This window comes from Zootoca vivipara, chromosome 8, assembly GCF_965207765.1.
Source record: "Zootoca vivipara chromosome 8, rZooViv2.hap1.1, whole genome shotgun sequence".
Lineage (NCBI taxonomy): Eukaryota > Metazoa > Chordata > Lepidosauria > Squamata > Lacertidae > Zootoca > Zootoca vivipara.
In genome coordinates this window covers 73,803,808-73,823,616 of record NC_142591.1, presented here as the reverse complement: position 1 = coordinate 73,823,616, position 19,809 = coordinate 73,803,808, and the positions used below count along the sequence as shown (strand labels likewise).

The 19,809-nt window shown below is 42.7% G+C and overlaps 1 protein-coding gene across 2 annotated transcripts in view; it reads right to left on the bottom strand.

Annotated features, from left to right (window-relative positions):
* The window catches only part of MTBP (MDM2 binding protein), a 28,909-nt gene that overhangs the window by 653 nt on the left and 8,447 nt on the right, over window positions 1-19,809 (bottom strand). For both annotated transcript variants that reach the window (XM_088675877.1, XM_035125373.3), the window contains exons 9-21: window positions 19,238-19,332; window positions 18,974-19,046; window positions 17,326-17,443; window positions 15,298-15,471; window positions 13,894-14,004; window positions 11,772-11,930; window positions 9,651-9,738; window positions 9,392-9,526; window positions 7,981-8,076; window positions 3,556-3,822; window positions 2,708-2,957; window positions 1,608-1,721; window positions 157-222 (exon numbers count right to left, since the gene is read on the bottom strand). In XM_088675877.1, the coding sequence (XP_088532003.1) occupies window positions 157-222; window positions 1,608-1,721; window positions 2,708-2,957; window positions 3,556-3,822; window positions 7,981-8,076; window positions 9,392-9,526; window positions 9,651-9,738; window positions 11,772-11,930; window positions 13,894-14,004; window positions 15,298-15,471; window positions 17,326-17,443; window positions 18,974-19,046; window positions 19,238-19,332 (1,746 nt within the window). The remainder of the gene's footprint in view (window positions 1-156; window positions 223-1,607; window positions 1,722-2,707; window positions 2,958-3,555; window positions 3,823-7,980; window positions 8,077-9,391; window positions 9,527-9,650; window positions 9,739-11,771; window positions 11,931-13,893; window positions 14,005-15,297; window positions 15,472-17,325; window positions 17,444-18,973; window positions 19,047-19,237; window positions 19,333-19,809) is intronic.

Genomic DNA, 19,809 nt, shown 5'->3' with positions numbered 1-19,809 from the left:
TTACAGACTCATCCAGCAGCCCAATGAAGCCACTATTTGAGGCAATTCAATCTAGATAACCCTGAGAACCACTTTGATGAGCCAAGCCAAGCCTCAGTAATATTCTCCCGCACAGAAAACATAACCTGGACACATGGACACGTAAGAGAGTCTCACCTGTTTAACATTGCTGGTTGCAGCTTTCTTCATTTCATCAAACAGTCCCCTAGATGTTTTCAGATCCTAAATAAGAACCATATTACATCACAACCAAAAAACTTAATTGATTCACAGTGTTAGATTCAAGGTTAGCAAGAAGGAATAAATGTATTAATACTCTGGAAAACAAAGCACTACAGTAACACCAAATTGCATAAACTTTAATGGATGACAGCTGGCCTGTAGTTCATAAAAGCTTATGCCATAATAAATGAGTTACTTTTTAAGGTGATACAAGCTTCTTTGATTTTATTTTATTTTTAATCGCACTGGAAATGGCAAAAAATGATAGCAAAAGCTGTACTGAACATTTCCAAATTTTGATATTCCACAGCCAAACAAACTAGCAAAATTAAAATTAAAAAACCCCAATGCTCAAGTGTTTTTATTCCTTTTTACTCCCCTGGCTACTGAGTCCTCTTAGCACATTTTTGCGTCTTGTCTTTGCACTCCTCTCTTGCTTGTCCACATTGCTATTGAACCCATTTTGCTATTTAAACCTCCAGATTTCGTGTGTGAGCATTCCTGAAATCATTGTGCCAGGTGCGGTGTTGCAATGCTTAATCAAAACCATGTGGGTCACCTATGCAATGAAACGGTAGCATGGGCAAATGGGGCAGAGCAGGGCTGAGGACTGTAAGAGCACAGGTGGAGGAAAATGGCACAGAGGATAGTATTCAACCAATGTGAATCTGATTGCAGCAAGTGCCTGGAAACTGCCACAAAATGGAATGAAAAAGGACACCGAACAAGGCACTTTGGCTCATCCCTATCAGAAATGCATAATACCCTTAATCCTGGGCTTATGGGTTTGAGTCCCACATTGGGCAAAAGATTCCTGCATTGCAGGGGGTTGGACTGGATGACCCTTGGGGTCCCTTCCAACTATACAATTCTACGATTCTAAGTCGATAAAAAGAAGGCCAGTTTGAGGGCACTTTGCAGAATACCGTACTTTTCCGTGTAGAAGACTTTAAAAATAATGCTAAAAAGTGGGGGTGGTCTTATACATGGGTAGTGCATAGGGTGGATGTTTGATTGGTTGCTGCTGCAGCTGTCAGCAGCTACTGGGCGTGTTATTGGTTGCTGCATCAATGGCTGGTGTTCATAGGCTGACGCTGTGGCAACTGGGCGGGCGATTGGCAGATTCTGTCGGCGAGGGGACAGAGGAGAGGCAGATATTTGGATGCGTGCGGGTCCCCTCTAAAAAAAAAAAAAAAGCTCAACCCTGTGTAATCCCCCCCCAAAAAAGCTCAACTCTGCCTTCTCCCCCCGTTTTAAAAATTTGAGTCGCCAAATGTACATGGAAAAGTACGGTATATCACACATGCCACCCTTTCTTGTCAACATATCAAACCATAACAACAATCACGCACTGTTCTGCGCATGCGGAAGCTGGAGAAAAGTACCTTTAGATAATACTTGGATATCTCAAACAGACGCTGGCTGCATGCTGCAAAGCACTTGTGATCTTCAACAATGCCGTGCTCCTTGAGGGTTTTTGCCACCACCTCCTTCAGCATCTTGAAGAGAAGCATTGGCAATGTATTGCACTTCTGAGGCCCAACGCCCCACACGCCCCACTTTCAAATCCACATTTTTTTAATCGGAGCAAAACCGCGCTACTAAATGCTGGGCACCAGCATTTCTCAGCTCAGCCCTGCAGCATTTCACAGGTAACACATCTAAGCAAAAATTAGGAAGCTGCAAAGATCAAAGCAGCCTGGTGAATATAAACTGTACTTTGCATGCGGACACCTACACACATTTTGCTGCGTATCTTTTGCAGCTTAGATGCCAGGCTAAAACATGATAGATGTCCCAGTGAAAGATGTAATTATGACGTGACCCCCCTCATGCTAGAGCAAGAAACAAAGTTTGTTCCGATTCTGTTTTTTTTATTTGAACAAGCAAACAGATCGCTTGTTTACCTACCTCACAGGAATATGAATAAAATATTCATATTGTCCTTTGAAGATGAAACACTAGCTGCTAGGCATTTTAGAAAAAACCTATCACATACACACACAACACCCTTGTTTGGATTTTTATTTAGTTGTTGTTTATTATCCTCCTTTAATGTCTCTCTCCCCCCCCCCCCTTTGACTAATTACTTAAGCTGACAGTTCCCTGTACTGAAACTATTCTCCATCTAGGGATAAAATGGATATTGTCTTCTGCTGCCTAAGTGCATAAACAAGCATTTCCCAGAGCTTAAGAAAGTGTGCACTAACTCTGCAATATGAACTATTTATAATGCGGTGCTATTGCTCACTGCTCAGAACAAAACTAAAATACACATATCCTTGGGGTGTGTGTAGAGTACAAGCGGAACTGAGTTTCTTGGCAACAGGAGCAGCATGGGAATTTGAAGAAGAGACTCAAAAGACTGGCCAAAGAGGATAGGTCTAATACGCAAAGCTCAAATCTCCGCCCTGCCTTATTTAATCCAGGGACAGCAAAAGCAAAGACAGAACTTCATTTTTAGCTATCTGGAAAAGTTATTTACCCGTGTGTGCTTCTGAGATCTTGATTCCCTTGTGGGCTTCAATGTTTCTGGCTTCCCCCCACACCTCTGGCTTGCTGAGCTGCTCTTTAGGGCTACTTCATGCATCCGACTGTGAGACTGTTTCACAGCTATTGAAGGCAGAGAGACTGAAATCTCCTGGCATTGCCTTGTGACAACTCCTGAATGGCGACTCCCGCTGCTTCCGCTTGCCTGGGACAAGAGAGAATCTGTACTTTCCGATTTCAGCAACCTAGAAAGAAGAGTTGAGGGAACAAAACAGATGCCAAGATTATTCTGTTCTGTGAGTGGCTCGATTTGTCATTAAAACACCTCAAATCATGTCAGACACCAGCAATTAAAAATTATCCATCTGAAACAGGAGAGGAAGCATAGCACATTTCTGCATCTGATCTTTCATCCAATCTGGCAGTGATTTATCTAAACAGAACCAGTTTGGTGGGGACGTGACCCTCGCTCAGCATCTTGCACCATGCAGCCCTATGGAGCTTAAGTAAAAATGCCTTCAGGTCCTGTTTCAACATATTCAAAGCTAACGAAGGGTTATCGCACAGGAAAAATAAGGCAGGGAGGGAGGAATTAGAAAAAGAGGATTAAGATTATCTGAACATTATGCCACAGAGAGCTCTTTGGAATGAAAAGAGAGCTGAATTTACACATACTCAAAATATCTCACTTTTTCTATTTTTAAAAAGTGTAGCATATTACCACTAGCATAGCTGGAGGTGGGGGGCGCACTTGGTGGCCACTTACTGGGGGGGGGGGCAGCTGCAGAACGCCCGAGCCTGGATGCCTAAGCAGCTACGGTAGCTACGCCACTTGCATATTACCTCTTGTTGGGATGAAAGCCGTCCAGGTCCTTTGATCTGCGTTTTAACCTGGATGCCTCTGTTTGCAGCTCCCTCTGCAAAGATTCCCCATCGGGGACACTCCCGGGCTCTGACAAAACCGCAGGAGATGGCAGAGGGCTCAACGCACAGGGCACAGGAAAGGACTCCTTTGTGCAGGTAGTCTGTGTTTCGTAACGGATGAGGCGAGTCTGAAGTTCAGCAAAACCCACGTCTCTCTCCAAAGCTCTCCTGTTGTCCAGGCAGTATCTAAAGCGAAATATGAAATAGCCTCAGAAGCCTGAGAAGAGGTATTGCAGAAGAACGGAGGTGTTTTCCTAAATAAGGGGTAACTTAGTACCCCTTGTTTACGTTTCGGTATGAGAATGTCTCCCCTTATTTGAATTGCTAGTGAACCTCTGAAAAGGTCCTCCTGCAGTCTGCTATGATACGGGGTAAAAACTGACCTCATGGATCAAACCGCCTTCCACCTTAGTTGCAGAGTACCACACCTCAACCCACGATTCGCTGGCATCAAAAAGAATGCTATTTGTATATCCTATGCATGCTTACTCAGAAATAGGTCCCACTAGGCTCAGTGGAGCTTACTTCCTAGTCAGTGGGTTTTGGATTCCAGCCTAAAAGAAGCCAGATGGTTTACAACTGTTCTCTTCCTCAGCATGTTTCCAGCAATGCTGTTACAAAGTTTATGTTTTTTCTGTGTTATAATGAAATTGTTTTTGTAGTGTTTGTTTGAAATGCACCCCCGTTTCTTCGTTGTAAGCTGCTTTGAGCATGGGATGTGTGTGTGTGTGCAGCATACGAATAAAATGAAGGAATGGATATTCCATCTATCGTGTAATCCCCAGTTTGAACCCGTATCTGCCATGAATGAACTCGTTGCGCAAGGCAAGCTTTATGCACGCCTCTGTCTCTCGGCCTCAGTCCTCCCCATCTGTAAAATGGGGGGGGGGTAGTAATGACTTGCCTTAAGAGTGTTGCTTCAAGGCTTACAACCAGCTATTCGTAAATGCTTCGCATGCACTATACAAAATTATTATTAAGTATTACCCCTCGGAGGACTGTTTTAAAGACTCACTCAGATCAGGAGATGGCATGTGTGTGATGACAGCTATTGTGGAGTCCCATACCAAGGTGAAAGAAGGTCCTTCTACAAATATTTGCTGCCAACAGGCATGGATGAATCAATCCCAGAACACAAAGCAATCTCAGATATAGCAATCAACGGAGCACATCCACATATGGATTAGAAAAGAAGAAGAGTCCTGCTGGCTTAGACCAGTGTTTCCCAACCTTGGGTCTCCAACTGTTTTTGGACTACAACTCCCATCATCCCTAGTTAGCAAGACCAGTGGTCAGGGATTATGGGAATTGTAGTCCGAAAACAGCTGGTGACTCAAGGTTGGGAAACACTGGCTTAGACAACTGGCTAGCATTCTGAGTCCAAAAGTGACCCACCAGATGCCTCCATGAAGTCCACAAATAGGACCCAGGGGCAATAACCATTCTCTGATCACTTGTTCTCTCAATAGGGAGCTTCCATTTGGCCATTATGCCTAAAAGCATATACTTTCCACTTTAGCAGATAAGATGGGCGGGATTGGCTTGCCTGACAATTCAATCAACACGGAGGCACATGGCTATTATAATTATCTGAGCACCGGTACATCGCGCTTCCACCAGACTGTCAGGGCAAATCAAGTCATTTTCTGTTACCAAGATAATATTGTCATACATAGCTTGAAGTCTATTCCCTCCCCTAAAAAGAGAGTTTTTTAATCAACGTAAGTAATGAATTCAATTTTGCCACTAGAAACAAGCTCATTATCTGATAAGACAAAAAAGCTTCTTGCTTATCCATTTCATGGTATTTTGAGTTTTCTTGTTTGTATTCCGAGTTAAGCTTTGCTGCCCATTCTACAGAGCTGACGTATTAATTTATCCTGAGTAAATTGCTCACTCTTTTTATGGCAACATCTTCCTCTCCTTCTCTCTCCCCTCCCCCAAAACAATCCAGCTGTGTCTGATCATTCATGACAATGGGAAAAGGTTATGCAAATTGGTTTTGATCAGGCGCAGCACCAAAGAAACATAGAAACAACAACAACAACAAAACCCAAGAAATTCCAAACTGCCTTTTTTTTTGTACACAGCCCCACTAAAATGTTCGGGTGCTAATAAGCATTCCACAATCTGCTGAAGATGGCGTTTGGCTCTCCCACAATGCACTTTGCACCTCTGGTTCTTGTCACTAAATTGTCAATATTACTGCCATCATAGAACACTAAATAGTAAAATTAAACGGATTTCATAAAGTAATGGAAAAACAGCTGGCATTACTTTCCAAAACACACACACACAAACACGGAGAGACAGAGGCAGACAAATGCTACAAGTCCCAGACACCAATTAATAATAATAATAATAATTAATTTATACCCCGTCCATCTGGCTGGGTTTCCCCAACCACTGTGGGCAGCTCCCAACAGAATATTAAAAACACGATCAAACCAAACATTAAAAACTTCCCTAAACAGGGCTGCTTTCAGATGTCTTCTAAAAGTCAGATAGTTGTTTATTTCCTTGACATCTGGTGAGAGGGCATTCCACAGGATGGGCGCCACTACCAAGAAGGCCCTGTTCCCTGTAGCTTCACTTCTCATTGTGAGGGAACCGCCAGAAGGCCCTCGGTGCTGGACCTCAGTGTCCGGCCTGAATGAGGAGGGTGGAGACGCTCCTTCAGGTATACTGGGTGTAATCCAAAAGGATTACAAGTCCTATTGAACTCTGGAACGGATACAGTGCCCTGGGATGAACATCCAAAAGCAAAACATTTGACCGGCAACAGTCAATGCAGTGACGCCCAGTTGTTGTCGACTACAGCTCCCACTGGGAATTGTAGTTCACAAATCCTGGAGGGCGCCAAGATTGACTACTCCTGAATTTGAGTTTAGGTCTCATCATGCAAATAAAAGAGAGAAGGGCAGGTGACCACCTAATGCCATGGGCTCTGCACAGCTACAGTGCTATGGAAATCTATTTGGAATTATGGAGTATGTGGTTTGTTGCTTACCCCAAACTGCCTCTTTCATTTGTATTCAGCTACTGAAAAGAGCTTCTGTAAGAAACTAATGCTGCTTCTCAGTATGCACGATGCGCTTCCCAACCCTTCAAAGTGTTTAACGATCAATGACAACCACCAACTTAGTCCATGAAAGCTTGGGGAAAGTCCTTTGAAGTAGATACTAAACCGTCTGAAGCAGCCTGTTCTACTTAATTCTTCCTCTATTTCATACTTCAATAAGGCAGACAATCATCAGTGATAATGATAATGATAATGATAATAATAATAATAATAATTTATTATTTATACCCCGCCCATCTGTAATCATTTACAGACCAACCTCTCCAGGACAAAGGCATAAAGGACTAAACTTCACCCATTCATACCAGGACTTCTCGGTAAGATGGCCATTTTGCAGAGAGAGGAGTAGAAATACCCTGGTTCTAATAAGACGTTCTTGGAATGTTCCACCACTGCTACTATGCATTGGGCATTCTTGAGATTTACCTTCATCCTCACAAGCACAGGGCACTGCGGCATTCCCAGAAAAGAATCCACTTTCAACATTCTTGTGCCATACTGGATACCTAGCGAGCAGTCCGATACATTCAGAGCATTTTCCACTAGTAAGTTAGAGCCATCTTCATGTCAAAAGGGGTACACTACATGAGACTCTATGACACCCACTGTGATAAAACTATCCAAGAGCTTTCTCTAGTTAGTGTAAGAGAACATGATCGACCTGCTACTTCTAAAGAAAATGGTGGTTGCTCCTCTGTTATCTGATAGGGGCCCCGTTTCCAAGCATGGAATGATTCAAAAACGCATGAAACCCAGGACAGCTGTGCTTCCCATTGCAGGATCCAGATAAATACATGAATACACAGCAGCCTCTGTGAGTATGCAGAGCTGCTGTTAGAGAAGATGTGCATGGAGCTTCAGCCCATCACTGGGCTCAATATCCTCTAATGTAGGCATCACAGCGTATATTCTCTGTTCCAAGGCCTCCTCCGCTGTCTACCTCCCATCCTGGCATAATAGAACCACAGACTTAATTCATGGGCTGTCAGCAATTTTCCTTATTGCTTTGATTTGAAAGTGAAAAGTTAACTGTCATAACATCTTAAGCACCCATTACCATAAAAACGTATAACTATTCAAATCAAAGGCGTAACGCTTTCATTCCAGACAATTAATTATCGCAAGATGCTAGCAAATTCAAATGATGCTTCCACTCGCATAATAATAAGACCAAATGTGAAGTGTGTGTGTGTACATTGGATTTACACTGAGTAAGAGGACCGAGTGAACAGTTCACATCACTCACTTATAAAGGAACTTACTCGAGGCCGTGATAATGGCAGCCAGCAGCTTTTTCAAAGGGCAAGCTTCTGAGTTTTCGAGGAGTCAGCTGCGGCGTCAGAAGGAAAGCATTTTCACTGAACCGGGTGGGGAGGGAGAAAGAATTGATTTTAATTTGCAGCTATGGCTTATTTATAGAACGGAGGATAACTTTTTTGCAGGAAGAATAGCAACTGTCTGCCACATTGGCACCATATTACTAAAATTACTCTGGCACAGTGAAACCTCAAGTCATAATATGCAACGGGTGGGGAGCCTACAGCCCATGGCCCAATCTTGGCCCGTGAGGCCGATTTCCCCAAACCACACCCACCTTTCAACCGGTGGGTGTCACTTATGCTTTCAGCTAGCGGGCGGGAAGGTGGGGTTCAATTCAATTGTGCATTGGTCCTGGGTGCCTGGCTCCCAGCAACCAACAGGCATTCACAGTCAAAGTAGGAGGGGTTAACACCCAATTGACAGCTGACAAGCCGGGGTTTAATCCTGCTCAGTTTGGCTGTGCGCACCTGTTACCAGCAGAAAGCAGGCATGCACAGCCAAACAAACAAAGCGACCCCCTTCCTCCCCCCCCCCAACTATAGGCTATTTGAGAGAAACACTTCCTCACCACACCCCATGCCACCCAAGCCAATGCTTGGAAAAAACTTAGGGCTTGCAAAGTGCTTGTTTCTGCACTCGCTCTGGGAGAGAGCGCTAAAATAAGCCTGCTTTACAGGCTTTCTTGGGCTCTGCGTGCCTATTTCCAGCAGGGAACAAGCGTGGACAGACAATGCAGCAGGATTTAAGCCCTGCTGGACAGCTGACAAACAGCTGGGTGAAATCCTGCTCAGTTTGGCTGTGTGCACTTGTTCCAAAGCAGAAAGCAGGCATGCACAGCCTGTAAAACGCAGGCTTCACATTCCCTGCTCCCTTCAGGGGGAGGGGAGGGGGGAAAGTGCTTTGCCAGCCCTACGCTGAGCACTTCCGAACTGCAATGGTCCTTGTGCTGCAGTTCCCAAGAGCCTGACGGGCAGCTGGCATGTGGGAATTCCACGCAAGGGATTTTGACAAGTGGTTGGGGCAACCCAACTCTCAAATGATGCCAGGTGATTGACAGGTGGGCAGCCCCACCCACCTGTCAAACTTGCAACACCCCCCACCCCACCCCCCAAAAAACCAATCCTGATAAGGAAATAGTCTATGGAGCCGAAAAGATTCCCCACGCCTGTCCCATTATTGATTTTGCAGGTGTGGTGCACACCTTCAGCGGTGGAGAAATTACTATTAGGCACCTTAAGGAGATAATAGAAAAAATGTCTCGCATAGATTCAAAAACGCAATCCCAGCCTTCAAGATCAGCACCTTAAAGAATGAACTATTCAACAGTGTGTTGTATGCATAACAAAGCCTTACCTTTTTTGAACGTGTAAAGGCTGCAGATCCCCAATGGGCAGGCCTTCTGGGGTGAAATACTTCAGCAGCTCTTTGGCGTCAAGTGATATTGCAGGGCCCTTTGGGCCTTCTTTGCGGGCGAGTAATTCAGAAACGCTGGCGAGGAAAACAAAAGCGATGAACAAAAATCACTAACTACACCAATAGCTGATGCTGAAAAGGTAGTGCAGTTTATCAAAAAAAAACAAAACTGCCAACATTTAAGCCATGTTAATGTTACCTCGCTTTCTGTTTAATTTTTTCAGTGCTTTCCAAGTTCTGCAGGACATTTCTTTCTGGCCACTTCAAAGGATTTGAATCTTTCAGCTCTAAATGTGAGACATTGGAAGTGGGGGGAAGGGGGGGGAGGAATAAAGTCAAAACAATACCATAACTCACTGCAAAATCTAGATGTAGCAGAGAATCTACCAGCTTCCCATTATTCCTCATGGGAGTCCTAGAATCATAGAATCAGAGTTGGAAGAGACAACAAGGGCCATCCAGTCCAACCCCCTGCCAAGCAGGATTATAACCTGTATAACCCCAGTTTGCATTTTTCTAAGCGTTTTGTACAGATTCTGCAACGCCTGTGGCAACTACTGCCTGCAGAATTATAATGAATCCTATTAGCTCTGGCTGTACTTTGCAACATCAACAAAAGCAAACAGCTGGAATGATCAATGAAGAGCATTAGAACACAGCAAGATAAGAAAAGCATCTTAAAATATTAACTTTTGTCTAAAGCACGTGCTGTGCATTTTGCTTTATGCATTTTGTACTTGAATGTCGATCTTAAGCTCCGCTCAACCGATTGGAATAATGGGATTCAAACAAACAAATAAATCAACGAAACACCACTTTTTTGGTAACTCATTAAGGCACACTCCCCCCCCCCCCACTGCACCTCTTTTTTGGAATTAAGCTGCTTGTTTCCCCCCACTCCTTGCTGTGTTTGTGTACTGTGTGTGCTCCATGTGCTGGCGCACAGCCCTCAAAAAAGTTGGTGAACCCTCAATGTGGCCTTCAAGATGAGAGAAGTCAGCCACTGTATCCTATATCTCTGCGTTTCTAGTGCAAGATTAAGGCACACTTGTTCACCCAGGCTGTTGGAGGAATCTGATTTGATTGGTTAAGGCCTGCTGCTTTAATTCTGCTGGCATTGTACCAGGCTGTTGATGAGCATTCCCTTTAACATTTTTGGTGGTTGTTATAATCTATGCTTTATTGCTTTTAGGCTGTTTTACATGACACAATTGTAAACCACGCTAAGAGCTTGATTTGAAGGAGTGTGGTTCAAAAGTTGGATGAATAATAATATTAAAAAGCCAAGATACAAACAAACTTCTTTTACTTGCTTCACTCCAGCCAAGCCAAGAAAGCTGCTATTTACTGCAGCTTCCTGTTACATCTGAAGAGGGAAAGTATGGTTAGTGGCTTCTAAACAAGCCAGGATACTAAATCAGCTTTAATTTTTTCCCCTTTAAGTCAACTTTAAATCACGTCTTCACATTCTGGCTTGCTTAGTTCTCCAGTTGTTGCTGCTCTCTAGCTTGTTTCCCTGCTCTCGCCAAGGGAGGAGCACACTCACTGATGTCCTTAAGGGAAAGAATGTCATGATTGATAGGTAGTCGTACCTTGGTTTTCGAACAGCTTAGTTCTCGAACGTTTTGGCTCCCGCAAACCCGGGAGTGAGTGTTTCAGTTTGTGGACATTCTTTAGGAACCTGAATGTCCGACGGGGCTTCCGCAGCTTCCAATTGGCTGCAGGAGCTTCCTGTAGCCAATCAGAAGCCGCACTTTGGTTTCCGAACGTTTTGGAAGTTCCATTGGACTTCCAAGGTACGAGGATGATGATGATGATTCATTACCTGCCCTTCACCCTTTTTATTTTTTAATAAAGTCTTTAATGATTAAAATGATTAAAATGAAGATTTGCAAAAAAGCAATCAAGGAAAAAAGGAAAAGATAAGAAAAGAGTAAAGTAAACATACATGCACAGATACAATCACAAAACATACAAATTCAAACACCCATACTAATACAAACACATTTCTCTTTCTACTATTTACATTATTTCTACTTTCCTTTGACCTCCAATTATACTTATTATATGTATTTTTTTCTCTTCAGATCGTACAAATCTTTTTTCCTGGTTTCTCTTCAGATCGTATAAATCTTTCGCCTTTTACCTGCCCTTCACCCTAAGGTCCCAGGGTGGGTTGCAACATTGAAACACAAAATTAAAAACAGCTTAAATAAACTGACAATCACAGAAATCAGGCGGGTCCTAAAATATACACCTCAAGTATCAAAAGCCAGCATTTTCCCAAGTGGTAATAACTATGCAACCAAATTATGCCTACCACAACCTGTACCCTCGACTTTGGCTTTGACAGGTGCTACAGGACGATTTAGCTGGCTGGTGCTCCACAACTCTAAAAAATGTTCTCTGGTACATGTTAGCAGGGTCTTCAGTTCGTCACTTGAAACCACCGGGAGCTGTCTGGCAGATTCCTGCCTTTCTGCAATAGAGAACACAAAAGCTCAGCTTTTCTTCTTCTTTGGTTACTGACATGGTACTCTCAACGCGAGGTTTATAGTGATGTTAATCAATAACAATTTACTAAAGTAACAACATCACCTCTGACTGAATGTTGCTGCCAAGGGGAAAAAAAAGCAACCTGGAGGCAAAGGTGAATATTACCTTTACAAAAAGCTACCTAGGGAGGGAAATGCATTTGTTCCAGTAATCTCTTCTCATTTACAACCAATAACAACAATATATGTTTGTCGTTTCTAGCAGACTATTAATAATGCACTTTTCACCAAGGTATTCTTTTAATTAAATAAAGTCTTCATGATTCACTGAACTAGATTAAGACAAGCGGCGATATTGGTGCAGTAGGACAATCAGAAGGAACCAGTCAAGAACGAATTGCCAAGCAATACGGATAGAATTCCCATCTCTCGGTTGTCACAAACCTCAACAGTGTAATCTACACAATATGCAAACCATTCACTAATTCAGCAAACGAGGCATACTAATTCATGAATTTTGTGTCTACTTCCCACAGTCGCCACAGGAAGTTTGGGAAGGAGTAGTGGAAAGTGTTGTTGGTTTTTTTTAACCCGGCCATTTGCTAAGGCCTAGCTATTTGCTCTATCAATTCACCAAAGCAGGCAGCCATATTCTCCCCCTGCTTCTGCCGCTCCTGTAGTTGAAGGCTATGGGGCTCCTCCCCACATGTGCTTAAAAAACAGGGTGCAGGGGGTGCTTCTTTTTCCAAGGCCTCACGTGGCGCTTTTGTCAAATGGGTACTAAAAACAAAATACAGTGGTACCTCTACTTACGAATTTAATGCGTTCCAAACGCACATTTGTAAGTAGAAAAAAATTGTAAGTCGAATCCCATAGGAATGCATTGGGAGAAAAAATTCGTAAGTAGAAAAAATCCTATCTAAACCGCATCCAAGATGGCGGATGGAGCTCCGTTCGTTAGTAGAAACATTCGTAAGTAGAGTTATTCATAAGTAGAGGTACCACTGTATGCCCCTTAGCGCTTAGCTTGTTGTTCAGAAGAAAACGGAAGATGCTTGTAGTCAGCAGAAGTAAGATTCAGGCATCATTTTTTATTTTATTTGGGAATACCCACCACATTGATCTTGGTGGGGTTTCACTGGAACATACTCCCAAGTAAGCCTGTATAGGATTACAGCCTAAAAGCCAATCTTAACAAGGTTCAGACAAATTGAGAAGGAAGTCAATGGTCCCAATGGGATTGAATTTCAAGTACAGCTGTACAGAGGCATTTATTTCCTTGACTTGAATCAATCCATGAGGTAGGGAGAAGGAAGGGCAGCTCTGCCCCCCCCAGTGTCCACCCCCCCCCCGACAATCCGAAGTGAGCCTGTTCTGATCATTTACACTCCTCTCACTGTGTAGAGCACTGGGTTCATGACTAGCCCTATTTTCTATTTGTTGCTTGCTTATTTATAAATGTTTTTATTTAATCTTCATATTACCTTAGGTCCAGTAAGGAGAGTGATTGTTCCAACAATATACAACCAACCACTTACCCTGGTGTTCCTACAGACTACTTGTGCCCCGTTGAAACAACAAAATCTCTACTGGGTATTTGGTTTTTGTTTTAAACTTTCATCGCTCCTTCTCCGATTTAGCTACCTGCCCTGCAAGCAGAGGAGCTATCTGCTCTGCAAGCAGGCAAAGACTCCCTTGCCCTCAAAAAAACAAAACAGAATATGTGATTTGAAGCTATTCAAAGTGGGGGGGGGCATTATCCTAAGCCTGGTTAGAGTTACCTGATGTACGGTTGTAATTTTTCTTAATGACAACTCTTTTAAACAATATTTGAACTTAAGAGCTTCTCCAGGGCTTATAAATGTAAATAGTGTCAAATTAAACTCCAAATTAAGATAAATGTGGTTTATATCAGTTCACCGACTCGCTCTTCTCTCTGTTACTCACTCCGGCAGTGATTCAAAGCCAATGCTTGGGCACGAGCCAATTTCTTCTCTCTCTGTAAAATCTGTTCTCCGCAGAAATGTGGGAGAGATCTGATGAATTCTTCAAAAAAACCTGTGTTGATAGGGAAGGGGAGGGAGAGATGAGAGGTGTTCTTAAAAAAATGCTGATCAAATTAGAATCTTAAAATCACATGAGCCGCTTTGAGATCATTTATGACAGAAAGCAATATAGAATCATAGAATTGTAGAGTTGGAAGGGACACGAAGTGTCATCTAGTCCAACCCCCTGCAATGCCGGAATCTCACCTAAAGCATCTTGGGCAGATGACCACCAAACCTTTGCTTAAAAACCTCCAAAGAAGGAGAGTCCACCACCTCCTGAGGGAGTCCGTTCCACTGCCAAACGGGCTCTTACTATCAGAAAGTTCTTCCTGATGTTTAGCCAGAATCTCTTTTCTTGCAACTTATGGATTGGTACGGGTCCTAGCTCCCAGAGCAGGAGAAAACAAGCTTGTTCCTTATTCCATGTGGCAGCCATTGAGATATTTGAAGATGGCTATTATATCTCCTCCCAGTCTCCTCTTTACCAGGCTAAGCATTATATTGGATTATGAAATCTAACAATGCGACTGACAATGCTTAACGAGATGCCTAATAAGTACTACTATTAACATTCAATGATGTATTTCTATATTCAGACTGATCCCTTTCTATACCTGAAAAACAGGTAAGATGGGCCACCCTTGCCCACATACTGTTTGATCCATCAACAAACACGGAAAAAGTCACCAATGTCCTGGCCAGCTCTAGCAAACCCCCTGCAATGTTCTAAATCGGAGACATATTTTGCTGGGAAATGCAATGAAAGAAACCATCTAACCCAGGCTTCCTCAAACTCGGCCCTCCAGATGTTTTGAGACTACAATTCCCATCATCCCTGACTAGCTAGGGATCATGGGAGTTGTAGGCCCAAAAACACCTGGAGGGCCGAGTTTGAGGAAGCCTGATCTAACCCCATCTTTGACAACCTGGTGGCCTCTGTTTGTTTAGGACCACAACTCCCACCAGCAGGGCTGCAGACTGGCAAAAGCTGCTCTAACCCGTGCAATTGTAATAGCAGTGTGTACAATAGCCATTCCAAGATTTGTCTCATCAAAATCAGTGAGAAAACACTCAGGAGAACAAGCCTGTACACAAATCTCATTCCCCGACTGAACTAATAAGCAAGCTCACAGGCTTGATTAGTTCTTAGAAGTTAGAATTGGTTTAAATGATTAATATCCTTATTATCTTGGATCTAAGACTCCAAACATTGAATATATTAGATCTCTATTTTTAAAAAGGAAATTGGTGCAGTCCACATCTTGTTCTACTTGGAAGGAAAGTCATGCGCCATAATACTTACATGCTTTAGTTTCTCCCGTCTTTGTGGTTAATTTTCCGGTTGTTTTTGCAAGAGTGAGTGATCCATTGATCTGACTGGCTGAATAGATCAATGTTGCTTTGCAACCTCCACAGCCGTTGCCTTGTACCAAGAAATAATAGTTGCAAGTTTCTCCTTTCAGTTCAACTTCTGGAACTAATTAGAAAACAAGAAGTCGTGCAACTAAAGACTTCAGACCTTACTAAAGTAAACAGTCATTTGTCCAATAAACACATACAGAAAATCTAGAATGAATCTTAATAAGTTCTAGATTTAGGATAGCCAGGGTTCCTCTAATAAGAGAAGTAAATACATTTAAACTTTCGTTAATTTTAAACACACACACACAATTTCTTCATAAATTTAAAGAATACCTGCAGAATGCCGCGGCGAGGCTCCTTACAGGGTCCCGGCCACGGGATCACATTCATCCAGTGCTTTACCAGCTGCACTGGCTCCCGGTGGAGTACAGGATCAGGTTTAAGGTGCTGGTTTTGACCTTTAAAGCCCTATGCGGCTTGGGACCCTCGTACCTACGGGACCGCCTCTCCTGGTATGCCCCGCGGAGGACCTTAAGGTCCACAAACAACAATATTCTGGAGATCCCGAGCCATAAGATGGCTAGATTGGCCTCTACTAGAGCCAGGGCCTTTTCAGTACTGGCCCCAACTTGGTGGAACGCTCTTTCCCAGGAGACCAGGGCCCTGCGGGATTTGTCATCTTTCCGCAGGGCCTGCAAGACAGAGCTGTTCCGCCTGGCCTTTGGGTTAGACTCAGCTTGACCCCTGTGTTTTTCCTCCCTCATGGCTTGGATTTATGGAATACTTGAAATGAGGCTGCACTTTAAATTTTAACATTGTATTTTAATCTGTATTTTAATTAATTGTTTTTATGTTTTATTGTAGTTCTGTTGGTGTCAGCCGCCCTGAGCCCGGTTTTTGACTGGGGAGGGCGGGGTATAAATAAAAATTTATTATTATTTTATTATTATTATAAATTATTCAGATCAATATATTTAGGTTGCAATGTTATATCCACTGGCTAGGAAGCAAGCCCACTGAATACACTGGGGGTTGCTTCTGAGTAAACACATACAAAGTTATGTTATTAGGTCATCCTAGTTTATGAGCTCTTATTTGTGTGGAGAGGGTAACAACGTTTAGATTTCTAGGCATTGAGTTACAGGAGGATCTGTCCTGGAGTGTTAATACAAGGGGGCTTGTGAAGAAGGCGCAGCAGAGACTGTATTTTTTGAGAATTTTAAGGAAAAACCATCTTCCACAAAAGCTGCTGCTTGCCTTCTATCACTGTGCCATACAGAGCGTGCTCACGTACGGTTTATGTGTGTGTGGTACGGAAGCTGTACTTCTCAGGATAGAGCAGGGCTGTGCAGAATTATTAAAACAGCAGAGAGCATTATTGGCTACTCACTCTCCACCTTAGAACAAATCTACACCACCAGGTGCCACAGAAAAGCACTAGACATATCAGGAGATCCAACGCACCCTGGTCACCATTTCTTTCAGCTCCTGCCATCGGGACGGAGATATAGAACTATGCAGGCAAGAACGAGCCGTCTCAGGAACAGTTTCTTCTCTAGAGCGATTTTGGCCTTAAATGGAAAGCCTGGACTTTGAAGTCATCTTATTTTACATGTTATTTTGTATTATATTTACTGTTTTTAATTAGGTTTTGTAATTTTGGATTATGCGGAATGCTTTATCTGAGTGGATGTAGCAACCGAGTAATTTCGTTGTTCCCGCAAGGGGACAATGACAATAAAGATATCTTATCTTATCTTAAGGAAATAGAAGCATTTCTTTTTTATACTGCTTTTTTTAAAAAAAAAAGCTTCAAAAGAGGTATTGTTTTTATGCAAGGTTCATATACAGTCAATAAAGATCTACCAAGAGTTTCAAGAGAAAAAAGAGCAATTTGGGGGGGGGGTTGAAAAAAGTGGGCCAGCATGACAGGGAAAGAGTGCAAATGTGGTAAAGAAAGACAACTTACCATTAATGAGTCTGGGTTTCTGGGCTAAATATTCCTTCCATTTTTTTGTCCTCAGCTGCGTGGGTAAAGGAATCAACATGCTGCTTACTCTGCAAGGCAATAAAAATAAGGCTCCTACCTGCAGAAAAAGCATATATACACTTTTCCATTACCAAATAAACATCACAGGAGAAAGATTTTTAAAGGGTCAGGTAGTATGACTGATCCTTCAAGGGCAGTCGATACGATGACAAAAAAAATATGCTGTTCTACCTTGAAAATGAGAAGCAAAACCACGGCTTCTCATCACAAAAGAGCAACTTCGCTAATCCCTTCCTCCTGCATTATGGGGGTCATGCAAACAGGTCACTTGTGTGAACATTTATCTGCACATATAAGATGGCTGCAATAATGCCTTTTACATGTCCTGAATCAAGTGAATGCAACAACATCCAGACCAATAAATCTGCTTGATTCTTGTTGCAAACTGCAGTCTCACTTTAGGGCACATATCCCCCTGTATTTTGGATATGAAAGACACTGAACTTTTATGCCCGTTTTTCTTTATTCCATACATTTACAACCCCAGGCATATGGCTCGTAATTTAGAAATGATGTGCATTTCCAGTAAAAACACTCAACTACTGTTGAGGATTATCTGAGTGGGCCTAAAGGAGCCATGGGCTCATGCAGTCTCTCTCTCGCCTCTGCTATAGCTGTGAGAAGTGGGGAAGCTTTCACTTTCACTTTTAAACTAAACCAGAGCAAACCGTTCTAAACTGAATTCATGGAAACCATGGTTATACTATGGTTCGTTTAACCATGCCAGGATCAAACCATCGTTTGTGAGCTTTGGCTTGTTGACAATAGTTTAGAGCTACATTCATTAAATCAATGCTTCTCAACCTTGAGTCGCATAGCTGTTGTTGGACTATAACTCCCATTATCTCTGTCCACTGGTACTGCTAGCTAGGGATTATGGGTTTTGTAGTCCAACAATAGCTGGAGACCTAAGGTTGAGAAACACCGCATCAAATATATAATTTATACTTAGAAAGTTTGTGAATAGTCCTCAGATACTACTGTGCTGCAAAGCACAGCACTTGCTATCTTTCCAAGAAACTCTCTACCCCAAATGGAATCTATGCTTATTTCTTTTTAAGCCAATGTGCTCATTACTTATTAATATTTACCCAAGAAATAAGGTGACACACCAGAGACCAGTATACATATAAAACTTAACATTATACTTAATTTTCCCAAGAGACCAGTGCTTTTTTTCTTTAAAAAAATGTTTAGGGATACTTTCATTTTTCTACTCATATTGAAATACTGCCCCTCAATGAGGCCAAACTTAGATTCACAAAATGTTTAGGGGTATGCGCCCCACTGTGTCCCCCCAGAAAAAAACACTGCAAGAGACAATATACCAGGGGGCAGCAAACTTTTTCAGCAGGGGGCCAGTCCACTGTCCCTCAGACCTTTGGGGGGGGGATGGCCAAATTTTTTGGGGGGGGGAGAATGAACGAATTCCTATGCCCCACAAATATCCCAGAGATGCATTTTAAATAAAAGGACACATTCTACTCATGTAAAAAAAAAAATGCTGATTCCTGGACCGTCTGCGGGCCGGATTTAGAAGGCGATTGGGCCTACCCATGCAATATACCTTTCCACGCAGAGAAGAAATCTGATTCCAAAACAGCAGAGATTTCTCCTCAACATCGGTTCTTGCCAGGCTCCTACACAGAGAGTTAAAGAACCATTTCCTCATAGAATCACAGAATTGTAGAGTTGGAAGGAACCCCGAGGGTCATCTAGCAATGTCCAACGTGTGGCTCAAACCCACCGCCCGGAGATATAAGAGCCTCGTTCTCTACATGCCCTCAAAGCATCTAAATCACGCAAAACGAGTCTGGTAGCAAAAGGATACAGCTCAAACTGAAGACCCGAGACTAAAGATGAAGGCAGATGGGACAACATCACTATCTGTACAAATTTCAACACAGGGCAATAATAATGGAAAACCTGAGAAGAAATAAAAAATGAAAGGGATATTAGGCAAACACATATACCACCAATGCCTCTAAATGAGATGATTCTATATGTTTATGGCCAGAAAATACCACACACAGAGGTTTCGGCACTCCCTTTTCTCTTGCAGTCGAAAAGCCCCATAGTCAAAATACCCTCTGAAATGGCCAAGTCACAACGTAATGGAAAGGAAAATCAACCATGATGAGCACAAACTAGGCTCAACTGAATTTCTTGACCAAAAATAATCCTTTTTTTTTATCCCCAACAGCAGCCAAGCTTTAAACACGTTGGTACATTTGCTTGCATTTCTCTTCCCTACTTTTTGTCTTCTTCCCTTCGTGGTTTTCATGTGTTTAGGTAAGTGTGATCCTCTCCCCCCTTTTCAGCACAGAGAGAACCTGCAGCCAGATTTTTCAAATATTCTGTTTAATTTTTGCCTGTGAATGTTTCCCAGTCTCCTTAAAACAA